This window comes from Carcharhinus amblyrhynchos, chromosome 27 (genome assembly GCF_965287045.1).
Source record: "Carcharhinus amblyrhynchos chromosome 27, sCarAmb.v2.hapA, whole genome shotgun sequence".
Taxonomy (NCBI): domain Eukaryota; kingdom Metazoa; phylum Chordata; class Chondrichthyes; order Carcharhiniformes; family Carcharhinidae; genus Carcharhinus; species Carcharhinus amblyrhynchos.
Window position 1 is genome coordinate 17562430 of NC_137350.1, and position 25494 is coordinate 17587923.

Consider the following 25494-nt stretch of genomic DNA (forward strand, 5'->3'; position numbering starts at 1 on the left):
TAGTTCCGAGAAGATAGAACAGTACAGCCCAGGAACAGGCCCTTCGGCCCACAGTGTTACGCTGAACATAATGCCAAATTAAACTAATCCCTTCTACATGCCCTTGGCCTATATCCTTCTATTCCTTGCACATTGATGTGCTTATCTAAAAGCCCCTTAAACGCCCCTATCGTATCTGCCTCCACCACCACCTCTGGAAGCGCATTCCAGAAACCTACGACTCTCTATGTAAAAAACTTGCCCCTCACGTCTCCTTTGAACTTTCTCCCTCTCACCTTAATTGCATGCCCTCTTGTATTAGTCATTTCAACTCTGGGAGAAAGGTTCTGTCTGTCAATCCTATCCATGCCTCTCATAATTTTATAGGCTCCTATTATGTCTTCCTTCAGCCTCCGCCACTCCGGAGAAAACAACCCTAGTTTGTTCAGCCTCTCTTATAGCTCATACCCTCTAAACCAGGCAGCATCCTGGTAAACCTCTTCTGCACTCTCTCCAAAGCCTCCACATCTTTGAGGTGACCAGAAATGAGTGCAATACTAAGTGCATTAGTTATGGCAAAGGGTCAAAGGATCATTGCAGAAAAAAAACTGGCAAGAAATTCGGGTTCACCAGCTGTGTAAATCTGCAGAAAAGGAAAGACTGAGGGATGACCTCACAAATAATCAAAGGGTTTGATCAGGAAACATAGAAAAGAAACTGCCACTCGTGACCGAGAACCAAACTAGGGGCCTTAAGTATAAGACAATCACTAATAAATCCCATGGGGAATTCAGGAGAAACATTCTTACAAATAGAATATAAACTTAATAATCTGGCAATTTTATTTCAGAAGAAAATACATTCCTAATATTGAATTTTATGGGTTTTTTTTCTGTTGGTGATCTGTTAATCCATAATTAGGGCTCTGCTGTCCCTTCTTTTCCTGTAACGTTATTCTCTCCTCGTTCCGGCTTCGCCTCATTTACAAATTGAGTCATCGTTTGTCTTTCGGCTGTTGTTTTACCATTGCCTTTTCTCAATGATGGCCGCGTGAAAAAAGACAACAGTTTTATCAACCTTAGTAATTGCATTCACGGCCCATATCACATTCCTTGAGAGAATGCTATTTTTTTTTGATTAAATAAGATGTGGGGACATTTTTCAATATCGTTCAAGAAACAATGTGGTTGCTCATGGGCTGCTGCTCGTTATACAAAGCAATGTTTCATCTCCAGCCAGCTGGTCATTCATTTAATTTTATACCTCGGAAACAGAAACCAGTAACAAATTGTTTAATTTCTTTCTGGGCAACTCTCTGAGTCTGATGTGATCAGGTGATCTGGGGGAGCGTCAAAGTGAATTGGCTCCATACTACTCACTTTTGTGTCATTGCTGTGATGTTGTTTTAAACGTGTCCCATTAGTCAAGTCCAAACAGGCCAGGTATCACTAACAATAGAATAGTCACTCCTGTAGCTGAGAAAAGTTATACGAGTTATTTCTTAATCATAGAATCCTACATTGAAGAAGGAGGCCATTTGGCCCATTCCGACTGCACCAATCACAATCCCACTCAGACCCTATCCCCGAAACTCCATGCATTTACCCCAGCTAGTCCCCCTGACACTAAGGGGCAATTTAGCACGGCCAATCCACTTAACCCGTACATCTTTGCACTGTGGGAGGCACTGTAACGAAAGCAAGATATAAAAGGAAACTTAACAAACTTAGAATTAGGGTTGTGAGTCTTTGGAGCTCTCACAGAATCAAAGAATCCTACAATGTAGGAGGCTATTGAGCCCATTGAGTCTGCATTGACCACAATTCCACCCAGACCCTATCCCCATAACCCCACTGCATTTACCCCTTGTCACTCAGGGGCAATTTAGCATGGCCAATCCACTTAACCAAAATCTCCCAGTTGCCACATTCCAGTGCTTGTTCAGACACACTGAGTTGAATTTAGCATGGCCAATCCACCTAACCTGCACGTCTTTGGACTGTGGGAGGAAACTGGGATACGCTGAGGAAACCCACGCAGACACGGGGAGAACATGCAGACTCCGCACAGACAGTGACCCAAGTTGGGAATCAAACCCGGGTCCCTGGCGCTGTGAGGCAGCAGTGCTAACCACTGTGCCACCGTGCCGCCCACTAACAAGCAAAAATCAAGTTTCCTTTTATCTTTTGTTAACAGTCAATAGCCAACTTTTCATTCAATAGGGCTAGATAGTTTGCATTTTCCAGTCATATCTTTTCCATGCATCGAATTTGTTGCTAAAGATATCAAGGACATCGGTCTTAACTACCAGTTAAGGAATAATGCTTCAGACAAAATAGATTGGATTACAGTAATTCTCCACAATAAAAACGAGTTTCTAAGAGATGTTTAGACATGTTTGCTGTCATACATTGAGAAGGGTCTTTCAACATTCACCAAATCCTTGGCAAAGAGACTATGGAAACCTAATATCACGGTCCCTCTGGATTTCCATGGATCTGGCGAAGCCATGGAAGTGGGTCAAAGAACCACTGCAGCATTCAGGAGGGACATCCGTACAAAGAGAGTTTGTATTTTGTTCATTCATGGGACATGGGCGTTGCTGGCTGGCCAGCATTTATTGCCCATTCCTAGTTGCACTTGAGAAGGTGGTGGTGAGCTGCCTTCTTAAATCGCTGCAGTCCATGTGCTGTGGGTTGACCCGCAATGCCATTGGGGAGGAAATTCCAGGATTTTGATCCAGCGATTGCAAAGGAATGGCAATATATTTCCAAGTCAGGATGTTGAGAGGCTTGGAGGAGAACTTGCTGGTGGTGGTGTTCCCATGTATCTGCTGCCTGAGTTGTTGGAATGTGGAACCTACTACCACAGCTTGGAACATTAATTGCTCATTTATAATTTCCCTCGGTCATTGGCTGCCTCCTTGAAATGATGTAATTCAAGTGGTGGTTTTGATACAAATGAGTGGATGTTCAGGCACTTGAGAACACAATTAAGAGTCAGCCGTGCTGCTGTGAATCTGGATTCATATATAGACCAGACTGGGGCTGTATGGTAGGTTCTCCCTTAGGGACATGAGTGAACCAGACGGGTTTGTAAATAATCTCCAATGATTTCATGGTCACCATTATTGATATGAGATTTCACGTTCCAGATTTATTTAACAAACTGAATTTAAATTCTCCGTTAGCTGTGGTGGGATTCCAACTCACCTCATCTAATCATTTGACCCAATGTCTGCTTTACTAGCCCAGTAACATTTGCACTGCTCTACCACTTAGTCCAAGAGAGTAAAGATACAGTTGCCAACTATCTGCTACTGAACTGGAGTCTCCAAAAACTAAAGATAAATCTCCAGGAGGGGAAAATTGGGCGCATTTCAAAAACAAATTGTATTTTTGTTGAACACTTTTGCTTTGCTAGTGGATAAAGAGAATTGGAGGTGGGAGGTGCCTATTTCACTTAAAAGCCAATCACATTGGGACCAGGTTTTTAAAAGTTAAACATTGAAAAGTTTGGGAAGGCAGGGCCACATAATGATTGACATGTTGGGTGACCAATAGTGGGAGTCTTGGGAAGGTCATGTGATGACATCTCTCACAATATGTCCAGCCAGAGTTGGCAACCCAAGGTGGGGGAACATGTTGGTGGGAACTCAAGAAAATGCCAGAAATCTTAAAACAAAACTGAAAATACTGAAAGTACGCAGCAGATCAAGCAGCATGTATGAAGAGAGAAATAAAGTTAACATTTCAGGTTAATGATCTTTCAGCAGATCTGATAAAACCCTGTTGATGGGAATAAATGAAGAGAGGTAGAAGGTGATGCATGTGGAGTATAAACACCAGCATAGACCTATCGGGCCGAATGGCCCATTTCTGAGCTACAATTCGTCGAAAGAAATGAACAATATATACACACATAATTTAGTAGTGCAAGTACATGTGCATTTTCCACTGTCCTTACTCCATGATTTAGTGTGAAATTGAGATTTTAGAGAATGGTAAGCAAAAGCTTTTGACCTCCACCACTCATTGCATTATTCAAACTGATTTACAGTTGACAGGGGCATTAATATTAATTCCAGCAAAGGATTGGTACAAAATTCATTATGGTTGATTTTCGTGAGATTCCGTTCATTGGATGGGTGGCCGATGAAGTATGTCCTGTGTTGGCCGGGTAAACTTATTCAGGCCCTGAACCATGGTCAGTGCCAGGCCTCACTTTAAGATTCAAACCAAGTGGACCATGTGCCTCAGGCTCCCTGACAGCTTCACTCCACTGAACAGGGGCTTTGCTGCCATCTTAAATTAACTTGTATTGTCTTGCTGTTGGCAGAAGCCAACTGATCAAGATCAGAGGCACCACTAGTTTAAGCACCCAGTTTATCGCTGCTGTCCTTTGCTTTCAAACAATTCGCTGCAGCCTTAATCCCAAGCTCTTTAAAAGAGCTAAACAGCTAAACAGCACTTTACCCAAAGGCACTATAAACCGATAAGTAGTAAACAGCTTAAAAGCCCAAGAGTACCCTGCTCAGCAGTATGTTTTATTGTCCTCGCCTGGGAATTAAAAACCAGCCTCAATATTTGGTTCTTAGACCACAAATAATCAAAAAATTAATTTAAAGATGCTTTCAAAGCAAACTGTAACTAAATAATGTTTAAAGTTTCAACTTCTAAGTTTCGATGTTATTCCAGGTTTCAGAACTTGGAATTGATCTCATACACACACAGCCTAAATTCCTTGATGCTAGAGCCACCTTTCAAAATCTGGAAATGGCCATGCTGGTGAATCATAAATCCCTGCAGTGCAGAAGGAGGCCATTCAGCCCATCGAGTCTGCATCGACAACAATCCCACCCAAGCCCTATCCCCCCAACCTCACATATTTACCCCACTAATCCCTCTAGCCTATATATCCCAGGACACTATGGGGCAATTTAGCATGGCCAATGCACCTAACCCACACATCTTTGGATGGTGGGAGGAAATTGGAGCACCTGGACGAAACCCACGCAGTCATGGGGAGAACATGCAAACTCCACACAGTGACTCAAGTTGGGAATCGAACCGAGGTCCTTGGAGCTGTGAGGCAGCAGTGCTGACCGGTGTGCCACCATGTCACCCAGTAAAGTTGCCATAATCCCAGATGATCGTAGGCTGACTGATGGTGATTTAACCAACGGATCAGCACGCCTGTGGCGAGGGAAAGGTTGAGAAGGCAGGTTTTCATCAATAATCCCAGCCGGTACGGGAACTGAACTCATGTTGTTGGCATTACTCTACATCATGAACCAGTTGTCCAGCCAACTGAGCTAAACCATCTCCTACCTGACCATGTAATTTTGCTGCTCTGCCTAAATGTCACTTTTTCTATTGGGTAAGATGAACTCCCCACATTGCTCATTTGGGGTATTGCATACTCTTATGTACAAAAAGGCAAAGATGTCATATAAAGAGGTTTGCAATCCAGATTTTCCGTCTTCCAGGGCCTTCTTTCTTGATTGTACTATGGGCCCCCAAATAGTCAGCGGGAAATTGAGGAGCAAATATGTAAGGAGATTACAGATAGTTCCAAGAATAATAGGGTGGTAATAGTAAGGGACATTAACTTTCCCAAGATTGACTGGGACAGCCATAGTATTAGGGACTTGAATGTTGAGTGTATTCAGGAGGAATTTCTCATTGAGTATGTGGATGGCCTGACTAGAGAGGGGGCAAAATTTGACCTCCTATTGAGAAATAAGGAGTAGACATCTGAAGACCCAAATGGATGGCCTTTTTGTTATTCAATTATTGGACATGGACATGGCTGGCTGACCTGCATTTATTGCACATCCCTAATTGCCCTTGGAAGGCAGCTGACAACCAATCACATTGCTGTGGATGTCTAGTGACATGTAAGCCAGACCAGGTTAGGCTGGCAGATTTCCTTCCCTGAAGGACATTAGGCTTTTCTGACAATCAACAATGGTTTCATGGTCATCTTTTAATTCATATTTTATTGAATTCAAATTCATCATCTGTCATAGTGGGAATCAAACCCGGGGCCCCAGAAAATTAACTGAGTTTTTGGATTAATAGTCCAGCGATAATGCCACAAGGCCATCAGCTCCCCTTCAGTTAAGGAGATAGAAAAGCAGCAGATTTGGTGCAGTGAGATAGAAACAGAAGAATGTACTTCAGACAAAGAGGTAAAAGATGTGTCAGATCTGTGGGTAGCCATGTAATTTCTCAAACAGAGGGAAATGTCTCACTTACAGATCAAAGTTGTAGAGCTTGTGGAAAGCTCAGCCACTGGGAAAAGACTTTGGTGTCCTTGTGCATCAGTCGCTGAAAGTAAGTGCACAGGAACAGCAAGCAGTAAAGAAGGCAAATGGTATGTTGGACTTCATAGAGAGAGGATTTGAGTATAGAGATAGGGATGTTTTGCTGCAAATTGTATAGGGTGTTGGTGCGGCCATACCTGGAGTATTGTGTGCAGTTTTGGTGTCGTTATCTGAGGACGGATGTCCTTGCAAAAGAGAAAATACAGCGAAGGTTTACCAAGCTGATTCCTGAGATGGCAGGTCTGTCATATGAGGCAAGACTGAGTCAATTAGGATTATATTCACTGGAGTTCAGAAGAATGAGAGTGAGAAACTTATAAAATTCTAACAGGGTTCGACAGAGTAGATTCAGAAAGAATGTTCTCAATAGTCAGAGAGTCCAGACTTGGGGTCATAGTTTGAAGGTAAGGGGTAAACCTTTTAGAACTGAGGTGAGGAGAAATTTTTTCACCTGGAGAGTGGTGAATTTGTGGAATTCACTAGCACAGTAATTGAGGCCAAAACATTGTGTGATTTCAAGAAGAAACTTGATATAGCTCCAGGGACTAAAGGGATTAAGTAATAGAGGGGGAAGAAGGGATTAGGATATTGAATTCGATGATCAGCCATGACCAAAATGAATGGTAGAGCAGGCTCGAAGGGCCGAATGGCCTACTCCTCCTTCTAGTTTCTATGAGCCGATCAAAGAAAAAATATGGAAAATGAGTTATCAGAGGTCAAGCAACAGAGTGAATGAGAAAGAAAGGAATTAGAACCATCCATACCCGTGAAGATAATGATAGGGTTGAAGATATAGTAGACATTGGAACCTTACAACCGCATGAAATGGCTGACTACGACAGTTCCCCGAGAATTGAAATTCACACAGCATTCAGATCAGGAAGGTAAATCAGAAGCTGATGTTTGAATACTGGAGCACAGTAACTCCACACTGCTCAGATTATATCAGAAGACCTTTTGAAAAATTTGAAAGAAAATGGTATCCAAAGAAATGATGCTCTGAAAGTGAGCAATGTCGTGCTGACAGCATTCATGGAACTGAGATTTGACAGCTCGGAACAACTCAAATCAGAGAGACAAGCAAAGGTAAAAACGTTAACTGTATGTTCCAGGACACTGAAACTGAATGGCCTGGGATTAAACAATTGCGAGGAACTGCAGTTGATCTCGGTGAACCCTAAGATGAAGGAGGCATCATTGAGGGTTGCAGGTTGTAGACCCATTGAAAAGTACCCTCAAACCAGAAGTGAGACTACACCAATAGTATCACCAATATGTGGTGTGACTTTGGCAATGTCACTAGCAACTGAGGAGAGGTGGTGGCTTAGTGGAATTGTTACTGGGCTAGTAATCCAGAGAACCAGAGTAATGCTCTGGGGACCCGGATTCGAATCTCAAAGTGACAGCAATTTGAATTCAACAAAAATCTGGAATAAGCAATAAATCAGCAAATCAAGCACATCTCTTACAACATTGGGAGCTGCATGCAAAGCATCACTAATACAGTTTGCCAATGCATCACTGAGAGCAATACCAAATCCAAATCCATAGGATTGAGGCGCAGAATCCGACCATCTAGAAAATAAAACAAGTTACTGAAGTTAAGACATTAAATTTCATTATAAAAAGTCAATTGTTAATTGTTGTAGTGCAAAATATCTGGACACAGAAGCCTTGAATCACATCAGTGGTTTATTGAAGAGAAGGTAGAACTATATACAAACAAGCTCAATGCGGGTATAGTTTCACCAACTCCCAGTCTTACACTAAGGCTCCCTCCTACCAGGACCCTCACCCTAACACCTGATAGATGCAGGTCCTTCTGATAGGCCCCACCAAAACCTGCTCCTTAAAAGGGCCATACTATCACATTAATCTGTACTTTAGATATAATATCAAAATGTTAATGATTAGAAATGGCGTATTGACATATGGAGGCATAATATGTCAATATTTATTGCCCATCCCTAGTTGCCCTTGGAGGGCAGTTGAGAGCAACCACATTGCTCTGGCTCTGGAGTCACATGTAGGCCAGACCAGGTAAGATGGCAGATTTCCTTCCCTAAAGGGCATTAAGTGAACCTGTTGGGCTTTTCCGACAATCGACAATGATTCCATGGTCATCAGTAGATTCTTAATTCCAGGTATTTTTTATTGAATTCAAATTCAGCCATCTGCCATGGCGGGATTTGAACCCAGGTCCCCCGAGCATTAACTGAGTTTCTCAATTAATAGTCTTGTAATAATACCACTAGGCCATCACCTCCCCAGAGCAGTTGAGAGTCAACCACATTGCTGTGGCTCTGGAGTCACAACTAGACCAGACCAGGTAAGGTCAGCAGATTTCCTTCTCTAAAGGACATTAGTGAACCAGATGGATTTTTCCAACAATGGACAATGATTTCACAACCATCAGTATATTTTTAATTCCCAACATTTTTATGGAAATCAAATTCCACCATCAGCCATGGCGAGATTTGTACCAGAGTCTCCAGGACATTAACTGAGTTTCTGGATGAATAATCTAGCAATGATACCACTCGGCTATCGCCTATGATTTGAGTACTATGGCTAGAATTTTTCAATCTCATTAGTTTCCACCCCGCTGCCAGTGAGAATGTAGAATTTGTCACTCAGCCAAATCTTGAAGAATGATAAATTTATGACCAAAGATAAACCTGAAAGAAAATGTGTTTGTGATTATTCTGGGAACTATAAAACATAACAATTGACAAAAGGGATGCTGGTGAAAAGCTAAAATGGGAGTGGTTATAAGAACAAAAGAACATAAGAAATAGGAGCAGGAGTAGGCCATCTAGCCCTTCGAGCCTGCCCCGCCATTCAATAAGATCATGGCTGATCTGTCATGGCTCAGTTCCACATTCCCGCCCTCTCCCCATAACCCTTAATCCCCTCGCTTATCAAAAACCCATCAACCCGCGTCTTAAAAATATTTAGCGAGGCAGCCTCCACCACCTCAACGGGCAGAGAATTCCAGAGATTCACCACCCTTTGAGTGAAGAAGTTCCTCCTCAACTCCGTTCTAAACCGCCCCCCCTTTATCTTGAGGCTGTGCCCCCTAGTCCTACTGTCCTTCCTGAGCGGGAAGAGTCTCTCCACCTCTATCCTATCCATCCCATTCATCATCTTATACGTCTCAATGAGATCTCCCCTCATTCTTCTAAACTCTAACAAATACAAGCCTAGTTTATTCAGCCTCTCCTCATAGCTCAAGCCCCTCAACTCCGGTATCAGCCTAGTAAACCTCCTCTGCACTCCCTCCAAGGCCAAAATATCCTTGCGTAAGTACGGCGACCAAAACTGCACACAGTACTCCAGCTGCGGCCTCACCAATGCCCTATACAGCCGCAGCAAGACCTCCCTACTTTTATATTCAATCCCCCTCGCTACGAAGGCCAGCATCCCATTCGCCTTCCTGACCACCTGCTGCACCTGCAGGCTGGGTTTTTGCGACTCATGTACAAGGACCCCGAGGTCCCTCTGCACCGTTGCCTGCTGCAGTTTTTCGCCACGTAAGTAATAGTTCTTCCTACCATTATTCCTACCAAAGTGGACCACCTCGCACTTGCCAACATTAAATTCCATTTGCCATTTCCTGGCCCATTCGCCCAGCCTATCTAGATCCTTTTGCAGACTCTCCACACCCTCCGCGCAATTTGCCGTTCCACCAATCTTGGTGTCATCAGCAAATTTCGACACCATACACTCGGTTCCCTCCTCCAGATGATCTATATAAATGGTAAATAGCTGAGGCCCCAGCACCGACCCCTGGGGCACTCCACTAGTCACCAACCGCCAATCCGAATAGCACCCATTAACCCCCACTCTCTGCCTCCTATTTGACAACCAAACCTCTATCCACGCTAACAACCTACCCCCAACTCCATGCTCCCTTACCTTCTGCAATAACCTCTTGTGAGGTGCCTTGTCAAACGCCTTCTGAAAATCAAGAAAGACCACATCCACCGGCTCTCCTCTATCCACCGCCCTAGACACATCCTCATAGAACTCTAATAAATTTGTCAGACACGACTTCCCCTTAACGAAACCGTGCTGCGTCTGCTCTATCAAGCAATTCCCCTCAAGATGCCTCGCTATTTCCTCCTACTTGTTATGGAACAAGTAAAGAAACAAAACTGGAAGTGGTGACAGAAGCACCTGTTGTCTTGTTGTCTAAAACAAATGACAGCGTTGATTATGAACTGAAAGTGGTGAAGTCGAACATAAGCCAATGGAAATGTCAAAAACATGTCTGAATTGGTCTGCTATACTTTAAAATGGAACTCCAGTATTATTGGTGCTAGTATTACTGATTTTTACTGGGATTTGATGATTTTTGAACTGTTTTTTCTTTCTTAGTGTCTCACAGCTGGTGTTAAGAAAGTCTAGAGCTGGATTTATATAAAAGGTGTGTTGTATCATGACACATTGTTTAAATCCAAGACTGCAAGATGACAGTAGCAATGATCCATATGTATTACTATTTGTGAATTGTGAGTGGCAATGGACTGTAATTACATGTGTATGATTGTGCAATATTTATAAATGTGAGAGACATTTATCCATCAAACTGCATCAAAATTTTGAGGATGGAACAAATTATTATACACACATTTTTACAAATCCTCTAGCACAACAACCCTCCGATATGAGTTCCACCAAACTTCTAACCTACTTCACCCTGCTATTGACAATTGTGTCTTGAGCTGCCTGAACCCTAAGCACTGGAATTCTCTCCCACCAATGCTCCATCTCGTAGAGTTCCTACAATGCAGAAGGAGGCCATTCAGGCCACCGGGTCTTCACTGACTCTCCAAAAGTACCCCACTCAGTTCCATCTCATCCCCATAACTCCACGTACTTACCTTGCTAACCCCTCTAACTGACACTGAGGGCAATTTAGAGTAGTCAATCTACCTAACTTGCACATTTTTGGACTGTGTAAGAAAACCAGAGCACCTGGAGGAAACTCACACAAATAGGTGGAGAATGTACAACCTTCATGCACAATGTTACCCAAGGCTGCAATCTAACCTGGGTCCCTGGTGCTTTGCGCCAGTAATGCGAACCACTGTGCCACCATGCCATCTTTTTTTAAGACACTAGGGCCGGAATTTTACCAGCATGCCAGCCCCAATTCCGGAGACGGGCTCGCTCAGAGAATGGCATTCTCCATTGGCCTCGGGCAGGATCGTGTGAAACTTGAATGGACATGCCAGTAAAATTCCAACCTAGGTATGGAATTTTCCCATCCCACCTGTCACAGGAATAGTAGTGGATGGGGGCGGACCATGCAAAGCTCCATTGATCTCGAGCAGGAATTTCCAGCATTGGGGGTGAGTGCAACCGGCAAATCCCACCCAGGATCTTTAAAGTTTGTCTCTTTGACCAAGATTTTCTCACCTGTCCTAATGACAGGTGCAGTGAGCACCACTCACCTGATGAAGGAACAGTGCTCAGAAAACTCGTGATTCCAAATAAACCTGTTGGACTTTAACCTGGACATCTTATCATGCCCACCCCAGTCCCACGCCGGCATCTCCACATCATATTTCAGTGAAGCAGCTTGAGATATTTTACCATGTTAAAGCTGCTTATATAAATACAAGTTGTTATATATAATATGCAAAGCAGATTAGAATATAATCACCTCAGTGAATGTTAAATATCAGAGCAGGAAGAAAACATCTGTTCAATTCCAGCTGAGTTGATGATAGTATGCTCCATAAATGCAGATTGATAAAATAGAACAATGTAAGTGCCAGTTGGTGGAGAGTTAAGTCACTCACTGGTCTGTGTTACTTATATTTACCTTTCGTTTTTCCTTCAGGTTTTTACCAGATATGGGAAGTGCTACATGTTTAACTCAGGAAGTGATGACAAGCCTCTACTGACCACTGTGCAGGGTGGGACCGGCAACGGCCTTGAGATCATGTTGGACATTCAACAGGATGACTACTTGCCGGTCTGGGGTGAAGCTGGTAAGAATGATTTCTTCCTATTCTGACAGAATTGTAGGATCGGGAGAAAAGTTACACCCAAATATGAGGCAAAGCAAGAATTCTATATTTACTGGAAACTTTTTTGCACGTACTCTTCTTTCTCATCATTACAATTTTTAAACACTCTTTCACAGGATGTGGGCATCCTGGCCAGTCCAGCATTTATTAACCATTCCTAATTGCTTTTCATCAGATGGTGGCAAGTAATGTTCCCAAATCCACTGCCATCCATGTGGTGTAGGTATGCCCACCGTGCTGTTTTTGACCCACCGACAATGAAGGAACATCGATATGATTCCAAATCAGGATGATGATCAGGCTTGTGTTGGGGGGGAGGGAGATTGCAGATGGTAATGTTCCCATGCGTCTACTGCCATTGTCCTTCTAGATGGTAGAAGGTGCTATCAAAGGAGCCTCGGTGAATTGCTGCATTGTATTTTGTGGATGGCACACACTGCTGCCACTGTGTGTCTGTGGTGAAGGGAATGAATGTTGAAGGTTGTTGGTAGAGTGGTGCCAATCTTTGTCTGTTCTCAAACTCTGAGTATTGCTGGAGCTGCACACATCCAGGAAAATGGATAGTATTCCATAACAATCCTTTTGGAAATCAGGAGATGAGTTACTCACCACAGAATTCCCAGCCTCTGATCCTCTCTTGTAGCCACAGTGTGTATGTGGCTAGCCCAATTCTGATTCTGGTCAAATAGTTCCAATTTTACTATTGTAAAAATTCTCAAAAACTACTGGCAAAATAAAAACTGCAAGTTCATTTGCAAATGGACTGAAACTTTCCTTAATATGCAATGCACAACAGTATATGTTACAGTCATGAGTAATTTAAAGGGCTACACAGCTCCTCCCACTGTTGTAATCCATAGTTTGTAATCTATAATGCATGGCACAGTGGTTAGCACTGCTGCCTCACAGCACCAGAGACCTAGGTTCGATTCGCGGCTTGGGTCACTATCTGTGCAGAGTCTGCACGTTGTCCTTGTGCCTGCATGGGTTTCCTCCAGGTACTCTGGTTTCCTCCCACAGTCTCAAAGACGCGCTGGTTAGGTGCATTGGCCTTGCTTAATTCTCCCCCAGTGAACCCAAACAGGCATCGGAGTGTGGCGACTAGGGGATTTTCACAGTAACTTCGCTGCAAGGCGTACTTGTAACACCAATAAATAAACTTTAATAATTGAAATAGCGGTCTTAGCTTTCAGCTTCCAGATCAGAAGTAATAATTAACCTTTTTTTTTACGTGCTACTGAACAGGTAGGTAAAATATGGATGCAGCACATTCAAAGAGAAGTGTCCACATTAATCTTTGTTACTCGACATGACATTTGTAAATCTGAGCAGTTCAGGAACATTATGTTCCACATAATATTTAATCATTCCCATTTGTACTTGTGACAAGTGCTGATTTTTCTTTACCTTGTGTTAATTTATACCGTGCATTGCTGGGATCAGCATGTCAGAGTTAAAGCAGCATTGCACAGAAACAAGATGAAACATCTGTTCAGTTCCAGATGAGTTGACTGTTATGTTCTTCATGACTGCAAATTGATAAGCCTGAGAGTGATATAAATTACAGATGGCGATGCAATCGGCTTCAGTTCTTGCATATAATGACACGCATCCTCGCGTTGCCAAGGATTACCTGCTTTCAGTACTGATGAATTGTTCTTGTTTTAATGTATGATGAGAAAGAGGGTAGTCGGTTCTTTTATTCTGCTCTCAGCGAGCTTGTTGACAAGTGACCTGATCACAGGTCAGAGAATCAGTTCAGCCTAGGGCATCAGCTTTGATTGCAAGCTGTTTTATAGACATTTTGATAGGGAGACAGGGCGCATTGATTGTCCTGAGCCTTCTGTGATATACAACAAGAGGTCAGAATCTTCACCTCTCCAGAGTTATATTGGCCACAGACAACCTGCAGTGAGCTATCAATCTGCAGACCTCACAGCCAGTCAGAGAACTTGTTTGCGTTTTACGAATCAGTTCTAATCTCGTCATGGCAGGCAAATCTGTTTTACTTTAAGACCCATGATTGTAAAGAGAGATGTGTGGTGCCTTTTTGTTTCGTATATTCAAGAAGTGTACAGAAATTATATGAGCGTCTTAAATAGGTTGTTAATACCAGTTATTTGTCTGTAGGAATACATGATCTAGGAGCAGGAGAAGGCCATTCAGCCCTTCAAGCCTGTCCCGCCATTTGATGAGATCATGACTAATCGGGTTCTGGTCTCAATTCCACTTTCATGCTTCCCCACCTCCCCACCCCCACCCACCTCCCCACCCCCACCTATACTTCCTTATCCAACAAATATCCATCTAACTAAGTCTTGAATAAATACAATGACCCATCCACCACTTCTTTCTGGGAAAAGTAATTCTACAGACGAATGACTCTCTGAGAGTAACATTTCAGGGATGGGACGGTGGCACAATGGTTGGCACTGCTGCCTCACAGTCCCAGGGACCCAGGTTCAAATTCCCAGCTTGGGTCACAGTCTGTTCAGATTCTGCATGTTCTCCCCGTGTCTGTGTGGGTTTCCTCCAGGTGCTTTGGTTTCCTCCCACAGTCCGAAAGGTGCGTTGGATAAGTGCAATGGCCATGTTAAATTCTCCCTCGGTGTACCTGAACAGACACCAAATTGTGGCACTAGGAGATTTTCACAATAACTTCATTACAGTGTTCGTGTAAGCCTACTAATAAATAAACAAAACTAAATTAAACTTTTGCCACCATGGGTGTCGACACACATAGTGGTGACATTCAGAAGAGGCATTTAAAATACTACATTTGACAGGAACATACCTATTCAGTTTGTTTTATGAAAGGAGTTGATACATTTCAGTGCCCAATATACAAGTTATTGTTCATATGACTTTCTAGATTTAATTATCAATGATCGAGGCAGAAGCCAGGCAGAAAAACTTGCACCTCAATAGCAAGAGATATAAAACCCACTTACAGGAATGGCGGCTGATTCTGAACCAAGAAATATCCAATGTAAAAATATGAAACCATGAGAGTGCTTATATTAACTAGATATTCAATCGGTGTGTTTAATGATGGCATTTAACATAATATTGAATGTTTTAATTGCATATTGAGTCCACTTAACCTTTAGAGAAAAAAAATTCTTCATCTCAAATCTTCCTTGAGTTATCTTTGTCTGTATATGCACACTTTTCCTGTGATCAGAGGAACTTGCTTCTATCTTATTGATCTCTGGGTTTTGAAAGCCTCCTTTCATATTTTTGAGAAATTTAAACTCAGAATTCTTCTTAGATATAAGTGCTATTTAAATCCATAAAGCAGAATCTTTAGCCAAGATTATTTCTCTGATGGATAATCCAGGCAGGGCACAACCTTATCAGCCCACGAGAGAGAGAGATCATGTGTTCTCCTATCTGGAAACAGGAACTGATTTGTTTTTGATTTTGCTAATTACATATCACAGCTTCCCTCAGCTGGTACAATCTAATCTCCATTTAGATGACGATGTCTACACAGCTCAAAGTCCTTCTACAATATAGAGGCAAGTTCATGGTGTACCATAACATCATCAATGGTCATAAAATCACAGAACGATGCAGCACAGGGAAGTGGCCATTCAGCCCATCTGTCTCAGCTCATCTGCTGCTGAATCCCTCATTCAAGCCTGTGTTACCTCCAGACTTAACAATGTGAACACATAATTTAGCTCAGCAACTCCGAAGTGTTTTATGAAGTCCACCTGGATCATAAGTTTTGCACTTTGAATGTGGCTAGGGTGAGCATGATATGCTTCACTTTAGGTATGATTCAACTGACCCACTAAGGAGCTTTTATCAAACAAAGTTTATTTAAGAATATAGTTAACATGTATAGAAAGAAAATTAGCAATAACTTTTAGCAATTACAAACAAAAAAAACATGATAGTGTATAACCCTTAACGAGAATATGAAATGTTCCAGTCAAACAAAGTTTCTGATACAAAGGCCTTGCCACATGTTTAGCACAAAATATGAATGTTACGTGATGCTAGGACTTAGTCCTTTGGGTAAAGAATTTAAACTCTGACTCCCCAGCCTTCTAACTTCTAGCAACCTTCTTGATATACGTACAGACCAACTTGAAGTCAGAACAGTTTCCCAAAACACCAGGGAGAGAGAGATACTCCAGGTAAACCAACCACCAACAGCAGATTTTATTTCACTCCAGGAAGGCAAAAAGCCTTGCTTCCAATGAGCCAGCAGAATTTCCACTATCAGGGAGAAAGAGAAACACTGTTTTTCAGTCTGCTGTCCACCCCCTTCTAACCTAATGCTGAAAATGAATCCTACTCCATTTAAGCCATTGAAGCGGCAATAAAAGGACTTCTGACCAGACAACTCGGCCACAAGAAAAGAAAGCTGTTTAACAACAGAGAACATGATTTAAAAAAAATACATTTCTTAAAGGTACATAAGCATTATATTTCTGGCTGTTCTCCCACATTCTATCCTCCATAAATTCAAGGCTATTATGTATGTGCCTATTGACTAAGAATGCATAAACAAGATCGGCTTGATCACTGAACACTAGGAGTTCTTTATTTAAGGTGTATACTAATTTATATTTGGCAAAGGGTCATCTGGACTTGAAACATCAGTTATTTTCTCTCCTTACAGATGCTACCAGACTTGCTGAGATTTTCCAGCTTTTTCTCTTTTGGTTACTGATTCATAATCAGGTCTAAGACAGGCCAAGGGGGTCACACATTGGCTAATTGCCCAGGGGGGTCACGTGACACACACTCTTAAAGGGGTAGTTGCACCCCAATCCCGTATAATATATACACATATATCACAAAGGCATTGATAACTCTGCCGCCCATGCCTTAACTTGTCATGTTCCCTTATCATCCCTGTGCTCGATGACCTACATTGGTTTCCACTCAACCAACATCCTGATTTTAAAATTCTCATCTTTGTTTTCATTTCCCTCTGTGGCCTTACCCCTCCATATCCCTGTGATCTTTTCCAGCCGCACAACTCTCTGAGACAGCTGCGCTCCTCTAATTCTAGTCTCTTGCACATCCTCAATAATAATTGTTCTTTGATTGGTGGCCGTACCTTCAACCCCAAGTTCTAGAAAACCCTTCCTACAGCTCTCTGTTACTGTTGAAGCTATGTACTTGTAATGGTGTAATGACCTCAAAGAGGCCCATGAGGTTGGCCTGTTGGAGTTTGAGCTTCTTGATTGAGGGAACGATTGCCTGTTCAATCAGGGCCCAATTAGAGCTACTGACATTCCGGATTCTGACTTTGGACCTGAAGAAATCTGAGGAGTGGAATTGAGTTTGTAAATAAAGGGAATCTGGTGAAGGGACATCAGCCTCCAAGGGGTTATTTCAACCACCTTCTCAGGCAGCCACTTTGCAGATCACAACTTCTTCTATAATTTTTTATTTCCAGTTTATTAAAGTTTAAAGTATTAAAGTTTTATTATTGTACAGGTAGGCTTACATCAACAATGCAATGAAGTTACTGTCAAAATCCTCTATGTTTTCCAATGTTGTTTCCACATTGTTGCCTCTGGTTCCCATTAATTATCTAAAACCTGTGTCCTCTGGTTCTCAAACAATTAGCATCGGCCTCTTACCAAGTGTAAGTCCTGTGACCTTCACTTCTAAGGCACACTTTGAAATACATTTATTTATTGGTCCCATTTTTGCATTTCTCTCAGTAAATCTTCACTTTCGAATGATGATATCTTGTGTTTTGTGTTAGCCACAGTCTCTATCTGAGGTCAGTGCTGTGGAGGATACCATGGGCATGTCATTGTCATGGTAACTTGCTTAGGGCCGGCGTACATTAGTACTGAACTGAGCTTTGGTGTGGGTGCATGCAGGGTTCATATTTACACTTCAACAACATTTTTGTCAAGGTCTTGAAAATCTGAATGGAGCTGGAAGAGCAACACATTTGTTTGCTCTAATGTGACATATGGGAGCCATGGAGGGAATTCATATTTGCCAATAAAAAACCTATCTGTTACAAGACACAAATTTCATACTGAACCTATTGCTGTAATTGCATGACTACTACCTTCATGATTTGTTTACTATTAATAAGAACAAGTTGTTTTTATTGACCCAGTTCAACTGCGTTGCTTTTACATAGTTTTTTAAATGAGCAAATGATATGTTCAGTAAAATGCCATCTAGGATTTGGAAAATATATGAACCTGAGACTTGCCAATTATTTAATGATGCTCACACCTAGTAAGACACAGATATGGGATATTCAACAGACAGAGAAAAGGAATACAATTGAGTAAATGAGAGACTGTAATACTCTTTGAGCCATGGTGGCACAGTGGTTAGCCAGGGGCCCATGTTCGACTCCAGCCTTGGTTCAATGTGTGGAGTTTGCATGTTCTCCTCGTGCCTGCATGGGTTTCGTCCGGGAGCTCCAGTTTCGCTGGATTCCGGGGAAGTGCCAGAAGATTGGAAAACAGCTAATGTTACACCGCTGTTTAAAAAAGGTAGCAGGCAAAAGGCAGGGAATTATAGGCCGGTTAGTTTAATGTCTGTAGTTGGAAAAATGCTTGAATCCGTCATCAAAGAAGAAATAGTGAGGCACCTAGAGAAGAATGGTTTGAAAGAGCAGATGCAGCACGGATTCGTTAAGGGGAAGTCATGTTTGACGAATTTATTGGATTTCTCTGAGGATGTGACTAGTGCGGTAGACAGAGGGGAACCGGTGGATGTGGTGTTTCTCGATTTTCAAAAGGCATTTGATAAGGTGCCGCATAAAAGGTTGCTTCAGAAGGTTAGGGGGCATGGAGTTGAGGGTAAGGTGTTAGCGTGGATAGAGGATTGGTTGTCTAATAGGAGGCAGAGAGTTGGTATCAATGGGTGCTATTCTGATTGGCAGTTGGTGACTAGTGGAGTGCCGCAGGAATCGGTGCTGGGGCCTCAGCTATTTACCATTTATATAGATGATCTGGAGGAGGGGGCTGAGTGTGGAGTAACGAAATTTGCTGATGACACAAAGATGAGTGGAAAAGCAAATTGCGCAGAGGGTGTGGAAAGTCTGCAGAGGGATCTGGATAGGCTGAGTGAGTGGGCGAGGACCTGGCAGATAGAGTACAATGTTAGCAAGTGTGAGGTTATCCACTTTGGCAGAAATAATTGTAGGAGGGATTACTATTTAAAGGGCGAAAAGCTGTAGCATGCTACGGTGCAGAGGGACCTGGGGGTCCTTGTGCATGAGTCACAAAAACCCAGTCTGCAGGTGCAGCAGGTGATCAAGAAGGCGAATGGGACGCTGGCCTTTATAGCGAGGGGGATAGAATATAAAAGCAGGGAGGTCTTGCTGCAACTGTACAGGGCACTGGTGAGACCACAGCTGGAGTACTGTGTGCAGTTTTGGTCGCCGCACTTGCGCAAGGATATTTTGGCCTTGGAGGGAGTGCAGAGGAGGTTCACTAGGCTGATACCGGAGATGAGGGGATTAGACTATGAAGAGAGACTAAATAGACTGTGTCTGTACTAGTTGGAGTTTAGAAGAATGAGGGGGGATCTTATAGAGACGTATAAGATAATGAAAGGGATGGATAGGGTAGAGGTAGAGAGATTCTTCCTGCTCAGAAAGGACAGCAGGACTAGAGGGCACAGCCTCAAGATAAGGGGGGGGGTGCAGTTTAGAACAGAGTTGAGGAGGAACTTCTTCACTCAAAAGGTGGTGAATCTCTGGAATTCTCTGCCCATTGAAGTGGTGGAGGCTGCCCCGCTAAATATATTTAAGTCACGGGTAGATAGGTTTTTGGTAGGCAAGGGGATTAAGGGTTATGGGGAGAAAGCGGGAAAGTGGAACTGATCACTTCAGATCAGCCATGATCTTATTGAATGGCGGGGTAGTCTCGAAGGGCTAGACGGCCTACTCCTGCTCTTATTTCTTATGTTCTTATGTTTCCTCCAACACACCCCAAACATGTGTAGAATAGGTGATTAACCATGCTAAACTGTTCATTAGTGTCTCAAGGTGTATAGATTAAGGGGGTCAGTAGGGTAATATGTCAGGCTACGGGAATAGGGCCTGTGTCAGATATTCTGTTGGAGAGTTGGTGCAGACTTGATGGGCCAAATGGTCTCCTTCTGCACTGTAGATGTTCTATGACTCTATGATTGTTAATGCATCTTCACCCATGTTGACCAATACATTGAAGAGCATTTGCACAAATACAAACCTCATCCAGGGCAAACCAGCCCACTTGATTGGCAGCTCATTTAAATAATTAGCATTAGCTCTTTGGCCAGCTTTTGGCACCTGCACCGAGCTTAAGATGGATCTGCAACATGTGGTGAGCTGTTGACCTTTATAGGGGCATGTACTATTAGAGGTAGCTGGGTAATGGGGGAACTGGGGGTGGCGGGGAGAGGGGTGACAAAATTAGGGGATTGGGGAGAAGGGTGTAGTATTATTATTTTGACCTGGCATCAAACTGAATTTTAAATATTTGAATACATCCCAGAGACAGCATGGCTTTGTGGGCATAAGTACAGGTGCAGACGCCATGGTCAGATAGGACTGTGTCTACCTGGGGTCAGGATAGCTGCAGCTGTCATCAACCTGGGCACAAACAACACTAGGCACAAAGAGGACTCAGACTTCCAAGCTTTAATTACTTGTGCACAAGTGAGAACACATTGCAAGGTGTTCTGTCAATTCATACAGAAAATGTAATACTTATCATTCACTGTATCTTGCTCTTTGGAGTTTTGTTATTGAAAGGGTCTTATTTTCACCCTATAGCCAAGACTAGAAAAACAGTGTTTATGAAACTAACACGAGGTTTAGATTAGTCGCTCATCCTGAGTACATAAGTGTTGACCTTGCTGAAGGCCTTATTTGCTAACAAGCATTTTCCATTCCTTGACAGAGTTGCTTGTCATAACTTAATTTCCACAATTGTTGTAACTTAATTTTTCACACCAGTATCTGCAGTTTTTAACTACTTATAACTATAGTTTCACAATCCTACGGTGTGTTATTTGAAGTGAGCATCCTTAATCTTGCAGATCAAAGTGAATTAAATATTTGGCCATAGTAGGAATTACAACTTAATTTCCACACAGCCATAACACAATTGCAGTGGCCTTTCTATCCCTTCAAGAACAATATTTGTTTTAGCGCAATGAGGAATGCCTGACAGAATTTCCAACCTGCTAATTTGGTTGCAGCAAGCAAACTAGTGGAAGTAAAATGGGAGAGATCAATTTGGAAAATCGGTGGCACCGTGGTACAGGGGTTAGCACTGCTGCCTCACAGCGCCAGGGAGCCAGATTCAATCCCAGCCTCGGGTGACTGTCTATGTGGAGTTTGCACTTTCTCCCCATGTCTGCGTGGGTTTCCTCCAGCTGCCCTGGTTTCCTCTCCCTAGTAAAAAGTCTGACAACACCAGGTTTTAGTCCAACCGATTTATTTGATAATACTCACAAGCTTTCGAGGGGACTGCCTCTTCGTCAGGTGAATGGAGAGTTCTGGCCTCAGACAGAGCATATAAAGCACAGACAGTTTAGAGATTACTGATTAGAATGCGAATCCTTACACCTAATCTGCTGTTCAAGACCTGAAGTGGCTGACAATGTGAGTGGAAGGAGCACTGATCACAGGTTACAGTGATGTGTATTGTCTCCAGACAGTACAGTAAGTGAGGTTTTGCAAACCCAGGCAAGTCATGGGGGTTACAGATAGTGCGACATGAACCCAAGATCACAATACACATCACTGTAACCTGTGATCAGTGCTCCTTCCACTCACATTGTCAGCCACTTCAGGTCTTGAACAGCAGGTTAGGTGTAAGGATTCGCATCCTAATCAGTAATCTCTAAACTGTCTGTGCTTTATATGCTCTGTCTGAGGCCAGAACTCTCCATTCACCTGACGAAGAGGCAGTCCCCTCGAAAGCTTGTGAGTATTATCAAATAAATCGGTTGGACTAAAACCTGGTGTTGTCAGACTTTTTACTGTGTTTACGCCAGTCTAACGCCGGCATTCCCACATCATTCCTCTCCCTATCCAAAGATGTGCAAGTTAGGCCATGCTAAATTGACCTTAGTGTCAGCAGGGATTAGCAGAGTAAATGCATGGGGTTATAGGAATAGGGCCTGGGTGGGATTGTGGTCGGTACAGACTTGATGGGCTGAATGGTCTCCTCCTGCACTGTAGGGATTGTACGCAATGCCTGACAGAATGTCCGACCTGCTGATTTGGTTGCAGCAAACAAGCTAACAATGGAAGTAAAATGTTTGTGAGGAATCACTTTGGACAATGAATGCCTTACAGCACAAGAACATCAAAGAGAAATGGCAAACATAAATGTGTCAATTAAAATTACAGAACAAGAACTGTGACACCAGAACAACAAAACGTTCATGACTGGGCCATGAACCCAGAAGTTTCTGCCTAAGCAGAGGAGTTCTATCAACTGAGCTCTGGTTATTCATATGCATCTCGAAATAGTTCAGCATACAGATCAGCTTTTCATGAACATCTGCAATAAACTACATTAATAAAAATTCTATTCGTGATATAAGTTTTCCCAGGCAGCTTATTTTCTTTTCCTGCTCATAAGACTGGCAAAATAAAATACCCAAAAAAGGTCACCACTCTGCACCTCAATGGCCCATGCCTTTGAATGGAATTTTCTCCCCGCCCCCCCCCCCCAATCCCATAATGCTTCCGTTGGGCAGAGATTGGCACAGTGTTAGGGTGGCATTCCCCGACCTTGGATTCTGTGGTTCCACCTGCAGTGAATGGAGACTTGGCCGCGGGTGCCAGTTCTCCGTTCTCGCTGTCAGTGGCGGCTGGGCGTACGAGTTCGGAGAATCCTGGCCTCAGTGCAAGGGCGGCAAATCGTAGTTCCTACGGCACTGGTGCAGGGAGCCTGGGAGGGATCGTTTCCCGAGGAGGCAGCAAGGCATTCCCCAGGGAGGGAGTGGGCTGGAGAGTATTGGAGAATCTGTTTTGGCAGAGCACGTTAACTGTAAAATTTGATATCAATAAATTCCCCACACTGTCAGATTTCACATTATGTGTGTAAACACTCAATCATTTCACAGAAGGAAATGCATCAATATTCCTCAAAATTAGTCTGAATGCTGACAAAAGAGGATGCCAATTTTGACTGTTAAATCCCTACCTCAGTGTAAGATACTGAGAAATCTTATTCAATCAAAGTCAGTAACGGAATCTGCAATCAGATTCATTTGAACTGCAGTATTATAGCTAATGGCAGGTATCTCCAGGAGGTGACAGCTGCCCCTGCTGCTGGCAAACAATCCGGCAAGGCCGCCGCGATGCCTCTTTTCAGGAAAGGCTGCCGCATCTCGTGCCACTCAGGCACTTTGACAGGCCTTCCCCCAGGACCAAGAACCCTGGGGAAGGAACATCCGCCCACCGAGCTCTGCCCTCCAATCAGATCTACTGAGTGGCAGCACCTCCGAGGAGGCAGTGGTCACGGTCGGCCCAACACCCACCTGAATCCTGGTATCATCACTGGACACTTCGCACTCCTGCCCCTCCCCACCCCCCCCCCCCCCCACCCCCCACCCCCCCTCATCCCCAAAGCCACAAGTGAGTGATCATAAAATAGAATCAGAGAATCCTTACAATGCAGAAGGAGGCCATTCAGCCCTTTGAGCCTGCACTGAAAACAATCCCACGCAGGCCCTATCTCCATAGCCCCCTGACACACACTAAGGGGCAATTTAGCATGGCCAATCAACCTAACCCACACATCTTTGGAGTGTGGGAGGAAACCCACACAGACACGGGAAGAACATGCAAACTCCACACAGGCACAAACTGGAATTGAACCTGGTTCCCTGGTGCTGTGAGGCAGCAGTGCTAACCATTTTGCCACCATGATGCCAATTTTGATTTGATTTGTTATTGTGACATGTGTTGGGATACAGTGAAAAGTATTGTTTCTTGTGTGCTATACAGACAAAATATATCATTCATAGAGTACATAGGAGAGAAGGAAAGGAGAGGGTGCAGAACATACCGTTGCAGTTACAGATAGGGTGAAGAGAAAGATAAGTTTAATATATGGTATGTCCATTCAATAGTCTGATGGCAACAGGGAAGACGCTGTTCTTGAATTGGTTGGTACATGATCCAAGACTTTTTCCTGATGGAAGAATGTGGAAGAGAATATGTCTGGGATGTGTGGTGTCCTTGATTATGCTGGTTGCTTTTCTGAGGCAGAGTCAATGGATGGTGTTGGAGTTGAGGATGGAGCTCGCAAGGCAGTGGAGCAGCAAGGGGAGGGGTATGACTCTCAGTGGGCCCCTCCTTTCTGGTGCCAGGTCCCTATATCAGCACAGGTATCAGACCAGTCCTTCAGATGTTTGGTGGTGCCTCCAAATGGCACAAACTTAATGAATAATTTACCACCCACTTTTCATCATTCTGGGTCGGATGAACATAAGAACATAAGAACATAAGAAATAGGAGGAGGAGTAGGCCATCTAGCCCTTCGAGCCTACCCCACCATTCAATAAGATCATGGCTGATCTGTTGTGGCTCAGTTCCACTTTCCCGCCCTCTCCCAGGCAGTGTGTAAATGAGGCTTGGGTGTTCAAACTGTCCCAGTCCACCTTTCACCCTCTCCTCCCTAGCCGCAGCATCCAGTCTACACCCTGCCCGTCTGGGAATCAGACACATGGCCTGTACTCTGTGCTATTATTTTCAATTCAGCCCCACTGTACAGCACACACACACACATCCCCAGCAAGGGGAGACAGGTCTGAGCTCCGAGAGTCACGTCCAACTTCTCATAACTGGGAAAAGATGCACTGAAGATTCCAAGGAGGGATACAAAATAGAAAGCATCAGTGCATGAAATTGCGTATGTGATAGGCTTGAAGGGAGAGATGAAAAACAGCAATAGGTTAAGCAGAACAAAATAGGGGGAAATGGATATAAGAGAGAGGCAGACACACAGAACAATTCAGAGAAAGGGAAACATCAAGAGAGCAGACAGCTCAGAAAGGAGAAGTGTCAGAGAAGCGGAGCACTTAAAAAGAATCAGTGCAGAAAACGATAAATCAGACACATACTAGATATAAAATAATCCCTCGGTGATTCTCTTCAGTGTACTACAAGCAACTCCACATGGAATCCAA

At 43.3% G+C, this 25494-nt stretch overlaps 1 protein-coding gene across 3 annotated transcripts in view; it reads left to right on the forward strand.

The window, feature by feature from the left end:
• The window catches only part of LOC145359042 (acid-sensing ion channel 2-like), a 1204124-nt gene that overhangs the window by 1038392 nt on the left and 140238 nt on the right, over window positions 1–25494 (forward strand). For all 3 annotated transcript variants that reach the window (XM_080213397.1, XM_080213396.1, XM_080213398.1), the window contains one exon: window positions 12159–12309. In XM_080213397.1, coding sequence (XP_080069523.1) covers window positions 12159–12309 — 151 coding nt within the window. The remainder of the gene's footprint in view (window positions 1–12158; window positions 12310–25494) is intronic.